Raw genomic sequence first — 6,596 nt, 5'->3', positions numbered from 1 at the left:
TAGCAACTTGCAGTCGGATGCCGAGCAGTTGCCATACCAAGCGGTGATGCAGCCAGTCATGTGATTGCTTTGGTGTAGTTATCAATGCAAGACCACCTATTTCCCCACTCCTATCGAAACAATAATTGTATTAAGTCATACAAAAGTTTTGATGCGCGTGAAGTTTCAAATGCATTTTTCATTACTAAATGTGCAATGTGTTAGGTAATTCAACACACAAACACGTTTGATTGAGTTGACAACTCAAATAAAAATAATTTATCAAACGAAGTGGATGATGATGCAGTCTTTGCGAGAGAGAATCTGATTTAATGTGTCCTCAACACGCGGGTTGGACACTTTATTCCGGATAAATGTAGTTAGCCTGCCTGGGAGCAGGTTAGATCTGAATGATTCGTTGCTATAGAAATTAATTTGACAAATTAAAGGCAAACCACTTTCGTACTACCGGTTATCCCGTTGTTGAACTCAAGAGTTGACCAAAGTTACCTTTGTTAACTCTTCGAACTACATTCGTAGTATAGGCCTCAGATAGGTATACTTTAAAAAAATATATGTTTGTTAATCTTGTTTTGGTGTCAACATTCTTGAGTATTGCTGATCTATGCAAGTGATTAGATATTGTAGATAATCATGTTTAATTACACATACAAGCATGCATACAGCACATACTAGAGAAGTTATTAATTCTAATGGCAAAAAAACGAGTTTATCCAATGCAACGTGGTACATTTATTATTAGATCAATATTAGATCAATTGTTAGACAAATAACTTTCACTTTTTAGCAGTCTCGACAAGCGTTACCTTAAGCAATGCATATTCTGCAAACCTTATGCTGAAACCTTTTCAACTATATCCACAAGGGGGAGCCAGAGACAAGGACAGCTTTGACAGTTTTACAAAATGGTAACATTTTAGGTTAAAGTGGGACATAGACAGACCCAAAACTGTATTATTGTGTGAAACAATTTGGCAATATAGCGTTGCAAAACAATGTTACATTGGGGTATAATGCGCTACATAATAGTAACAGGATCTGAACGCTGGCTGTATTTGATTGTTTATCTCATGCGCATAGACCGTAAAAAGACATATCTGCGCAACCAGTTCATGTCAACCAATCAAGTGACCCGAGGAATCCCGATCATGTGACCGTAGCCAGCATGGAGGCGGAGGCGACGCGACGCGACTAGAGGGGCGGAGGTGACGAGAGGCGTCGCTCGTTGAAAACACAGCTAGACACATCGCTGGTAACGGATTTCGCAAGAAACGGACAACGGCAACAGGCGCCGTTCATACACTCCACATTTTATTTTCTCACATCTTAGTGAAATGAGGGCAACATGGGTGCAAAGGAGTCGAGGATAGGTTTCCTTTCGTATGACGAGGCCATTAAAAGAGGTAAGCTCACCACGGTAACCGCTAGAGATGGGTCGTCTAGTCAACGAAACGAGAGAGAGTGTCATGCGAAGACCGCGGAACTTGCTTTCTCATGCGGCGGTGGGCATGTTCGCTGCAGAGCTGTGCGGATCGCTCGGATGTGTCGCTCAATATCACAGTCTACACATTGACACGGTTATTGCTTGTTTATTCAGGTAGCTGTCAGTGTCAAGTGTTTCAAAACATACTGCCGTCTGGAATCAATCAAAGCATTGTGTGTGTGTGTGTGTGTGTGTGTGTGTGTGTGTGTGTGTGTGTGTGTGTGTGTGTGTGTGTGTGTGTGTGTGTGTGTGTGTGTGTGTGTGTGTGTGTGTGTGTGTGTGTGTGTGTGTGTGTGTGTGTGTGTGTGTGTGTGTGTGTTGAAGGCCACACAATATTTGTGATTATGTTGGGAAAAGATCGCTCTGGGGATAACGTTAACTACGTGAGTGTGTATCACTGTTTTATCAATCAGGCGCTGCCCACATCAACAAACACAGAGAGGGAGGGAGTGATAACAAGCTTGATCCGTGAATAACCAACATAACATTCTCTACTTGTGTCTGCTAGATCTCACACGGCGTAACCCATCTAGTCTACTGTACAAGTTGATTAGGGACTTTTTTTTTTGTCTTTTTAAATGTATTAATTTATTTACAGTTTTTGAGCCAATCAGTATAGAGAGAGAGAGAGAGCATGAGATGTCAGCTGTGTTCTTGTACTAGGCCGGCAGGATGTATTTCTCTCTTCAGATCAGATATTGAGACAATTATCACAAGGGCATTGCAGAGGTTAGACCTGATAAATGTAGCCTCGCTTGTACCAGCCAAAAATGTTTAGGATCAAATATTGAATCATTTTGTTATAGTTCTGCGTATCCATCTGTTAGCTTGTTCATTGATGTAAGAGTCGGTTGAATTATCTATCAGGAAGCTCTTGAAAATATCTTATTCGATTAGGTGATACTTGCTGCACTTTGGTCTCTGCAGTCGTAACAACTGGACTTTGTCTGCCAGGATTCATTAGCTAAATGTGTTACACATTGAGTTCTGTCACTGTGACCTCGTATGGTAATGTGCATTTAAACCCATTGCCCTTTTACAATTTGTAGTGTAGGACTGCAGGAGTATATTCCAGTAGTGACCTCAGGAAATTATAGCCTATTTCTGTTTTGCTGAATGTTTCATATGCTGTTTATTCCTGACAATTAAACTGCATTTGAAAGGTCCACTGGCTGACTTATTGCCTGGTCTTCGGAAGGGACTGTTTACCTACTTTAGCTAGTCCCTCCCATCCTCTTTCACTCTACTGTAGGCTTTCAACCAATCACATTTATTTATAAAGTCATTTTTACATCAGCCGATGTCACAAAGTGCTTTTACAGAAACCCAGCCTAAAACCCTAAAGAGCAAGCAATGCAGATGTAGAAGCACGGTGGCCAGGGGAAAAACTCACTAGAAAGGCCAGAACCTAGGAAGAAACATAGAGAGGAACCAGGCTGTGAGGGGTGGCCAGTCCTCTTCTTCTGGCTGTGCCGGGTAAAGATTTTAACAGGACAATGGCCATTATGCCCAGATCATTCTTCAAGATGTTCATAGATGACCAACAGGGTCAAACAATAATCACAGTGCTTATAGAGGGTGCAAAAGGTCAACGCCTCAGGAGTAAATGTCAGTTGGCTTTTCATAGCTGAGCGTTCAGAGGTCGAGACAGTGTGGAAACAGCAGGACCGAGACAAGGACCGCTGAACAGGTCAGGCTTCCATAGCTGCAGGCAGAACAGCAGAAACTGGATCTGGTGCACAGATTTATTAGATCAGATAGGACTCGCCTACGCTCCCCGGCACAGACTGTTTTACAATAGATACTTGAGACGGAGCCTGGGAAGGTCGGGGGGCACTGTGGCCCTGTCCAACGATACCCCCCCCCGGACAGGACCAACCAAAGCACAGGCCCCAACACCATCAGAGGGAGATCCCACTTACTACCCTGAGACAAGGCTGAGTATAGCCCACAAAGATCTCCTCCACTACATGAGCCCGAGGGGGCGTAAAACTGCACAGGAAGATCACATCAGTGACTCAACCCACTATAGTCGTGTATAAAATCATTTAAAAAAGCCTGGCACAACGTGATTTTTTTTCTTCATGTATTTTTAAATTTAACTAGGCAGGTCAGTTAAGAACAAATTGTTATTTACAATGACGGCCTACACCGCCCAAACCCGGACGACGCTGGGCCAATTGTGCGCCGCCCTATGGGACTCCCAATCACGGCCTGTTGTGATACAGCCTGGATTCGAACCAGGGTGTCTGTAGTGACGCCTCTTGCACTGAGATGCAGTGCCTTAGACACCCCTCCTAGGCTACATGGTGACATTAGTCACAGCCAAGCATTCCTCTGATTCCCATGCTATATGATCATATGTTACAAAGCACACCAAGCCCACGGAATCACCTCTATCCTATCTACCGGGTGGTCACAGGACGTGTGGAGGAAAGGAATCACCTCTATCCTATCTACCGGGTGGTACCAGGACGTGTGGAGGAAAGGAATCACCTCTATCCTATCTACCGGGTGGTCACAGGACGTGTGGAGGAAAGGAATCACCTCTATCCTATCTACCGGGTGGTCACAGGACGTGTGGAGGAAAGGAATCACCTCTATCCTATCTACCGGGTGGTCACAGGATGTGTGGAGGAAAGGAATCACCTCTATCCTATCTACCGGGTGGTCACAGGACGTGTGGAGGAACTGAAATGAGAGGAAAGGAATCACCTCTATCCTATCTACCGGGTGGTCACAGGATGTGTGGAGGAAAGGAATCACCTCTATCCTATCTACCGGGTGGTCACAGGATGTGTGGAGGAAAGGAATCACCTCTATCCTATCTACCGGGTGGTCACAGGATGTGTGGAGGAACTGAAATGAGAGGAAAGGAAATTAGAGCTGTTCTCATGGCGACATAGTGTGGTGTCTGTTGCTTAACAACTAAATGAATCGTACGCTGTGCTTTCTTTTAGCAAGCAGACGGTCACGTGTTGACTCTCTCCATTCTTCCCATTGTAGGAGAACAAATTAGACTGATCTAGTTGAAGACTTGATCTAGTATAATAGGTCCGATAGGTTAGGAGGCCTAGATGTTTACATACACCTTAGCCAAATACATTTAAACTCTGTTTTTTCACAATTCCTGACATGTAATCCTAGTAGAATTCCCTGTCTTAGGTCAGTTAGGATCACCAATTTATTTTAAGAATGTGAAATGTCAGAATAATAGTAGAGTTGATTTATTTCAGCTTATATTTCTTTCATCACATTCCCAGTGCGTCAGGAGTTTACATACTAATTGAGTGTATTTGGTAGCATTGCCTTTAAATTGTTTAACTTGGGTCAAACGTTTTGGGTAGCCTTCCACAAGCTTCCCACAATGAGTTGGGTGAATTCTGGCCCATTCCTCCTGACAGAGCTGGACTCCTTGCTCACACACACTTTTTCAGTTCTACCCACACATTTTCTATAGGATTGAGGGCAGGGCTTTGTGATGGCCACTCCAATACCTCGACTTTGTTGTCCTTAAGCCATTTTGCCATAACTTTGGAAGTATGCCTGGGGTCATTGTCCATTTGGAAGACCCATTTGCGACCAAGCTTTAACTTCCTGACTGATGTCTTGATATTGTTTCAATATATCCACGTAATTTCCTCCCTCATGATGCCATCTATTTTGTGAAATGCACCAGTCCCTCCTGCAGGAAAGCACCCCCACAACATGATGCTGCCACCCCCATGCTTCACGGTTTGGATGGTGTTCTTCGGCTTGCAAGCCTCCCCCTTTTCCCCCCAAACATAACGATGGTCATTATGGCCAAACAGTTTGATTTTTGTTTCATCAGACCAGAGGACATTTCTCAAAAAAGTACAATCTTTGTCCCCATGTGCAGTTGCAAACTATAGTCTGGCTTTTTATGGCGGTTTTGGAGCAGTGGCCTCTTCCTTGCTCAGCGGCTTTTCAGGTTATGTTGATATAGGACTCGTTTTACTGTGGTTATAGATACTTTTGTACCTGTTTCCTCCAGCATCTTCACAAGGTCCTTTGCTGTTGTTCTGTTAACAAACTATAGTTTTGGCAAGTCGGTTAGGACATCTACTTTGTTCATGACACAAGTAATGTTTCCAATAATTGTTTACAGACAGATTCTTTCACTTATAATTCACTGTATCACAATTCCAGTGGGTCAGAAGTTTACATACACAACACTAAGTTGACTGCCTTTAAACAGCTTGGAAAATTATGTCATGTCTTGAGAAGCTGCTGATAGGCTAATTGACATAATTTGGGTCAATTAGAGTGTACCTGTGGATGTATTTCAAGACCAACCTTCAAACTCAGTGCCTCTTCTTGACATCATGGGAAAATCAAAAGAAATCAGCCAAGACCTCCGGGGAAAAAAATGAACATCCACAAGTCTGGTTCATCCTTGGGAACCATGTCCAAATGCCTGAAGGTACCGTGTTCATCTGTACAAACAATAGTACTCAAGTATAAACACCATGGGACAACGAAGCTGTCATACCGCTCAGGAAGGAGATGAACGTACTTTGGTGCGAAAAGTGCAAGAAATTTGTGGAGTGGTTGAAAAACAAGTTTTAATGACTCCAACCTAAGTGTATGTAAACTAGTTTTAATGACTCCAACCTAAGTGTATGTAAACTAGTTTTAATGACTCCAACCTAAGTGGATGTAAACTAGTTTTAATGACTCCAACCTAAGTGGATGTAAACTAGTTTTAATGACTCCAACCTCAGTGGATGTAAACTAGTTTTAATGACTCCAACCTCAGTGGATGTAAACTAGTTTTAATGACTCCAACCTAAGTGGATGTAAACTAGTTTTAATGACTCCAACCTAAGTGGATGTAAACTAGTTTTAATGACTCCAACCTCAGTGGATGTAAACTAGTTTTAATGACTCCAACCTAAGTGTATGTAACTTCTGACTTCAGCTGTATGTAGCAGCTCAAAGGTTGTCAGTTTTATCGTGAGAAGCACCTTGCTGTACTGTAGGTACTAAACACTGATGTGGATAGGAAGGAGGTGATTTTATGAGTTGACCAACTACTGTAGATATGAGTCACACTGGCCCTGTGGTAAGCTAAGCAGAGCAGAGGGGAAAC

The 6,596-nt window shown here is 43.0% G+C and overlaps 1 protein-coding gene across 1 annotated transcript in view; it reads left to right on the top strand.

Moving 5' to 3' along the window:
- Nucleotides 1-1,222: 1,222 nt before the first annotated feature.
- The window catches only part of LOC123993837 (ubiquitin carboxyl-terminal hydrolase 32-like), a 136,928-nt gene continuing 131,554 nt past the window's right edge, over nucleotides 1,223-6,596 (top strand). Inside the window, exon 1 of the mRNA XM_046296304.1 lies at nucleotides 1,223-1,403. Coding sequence (XP_046152260.1) covers nucleotides 1,346-1,403 — 58 coding nt within the window. The 5' untranslated portion in view covers nucleotides 1,223-1,345. The remainder of the gene's footprint in view (nucleotides 1,404-6,596) is intronic.

The sequence above is a fragment of the Oncorhynchus gorbuscha genome, linkage group LG13, assembly GCF_021184085.1.
Source record: "Oncorhynchus gorbuscha isolate QuinsamMale2020 ecotype Even-year linkage group LG13, OgorEven_v1.0, whole genome shotgun sequence".
NCBI classification, from domain to species: Eukaryota; Metazoa; Chordata; class Actinopteri; order Salmoniformes; family Salmonidae; genus Oncorhynchus; species Oncorhynchus gorbuscha.
The sequence above is the reverse complement of the archived record's forward strand: the minus strand, read 5'-3'. Positions and strand labels throughout refer to the sequence as shown.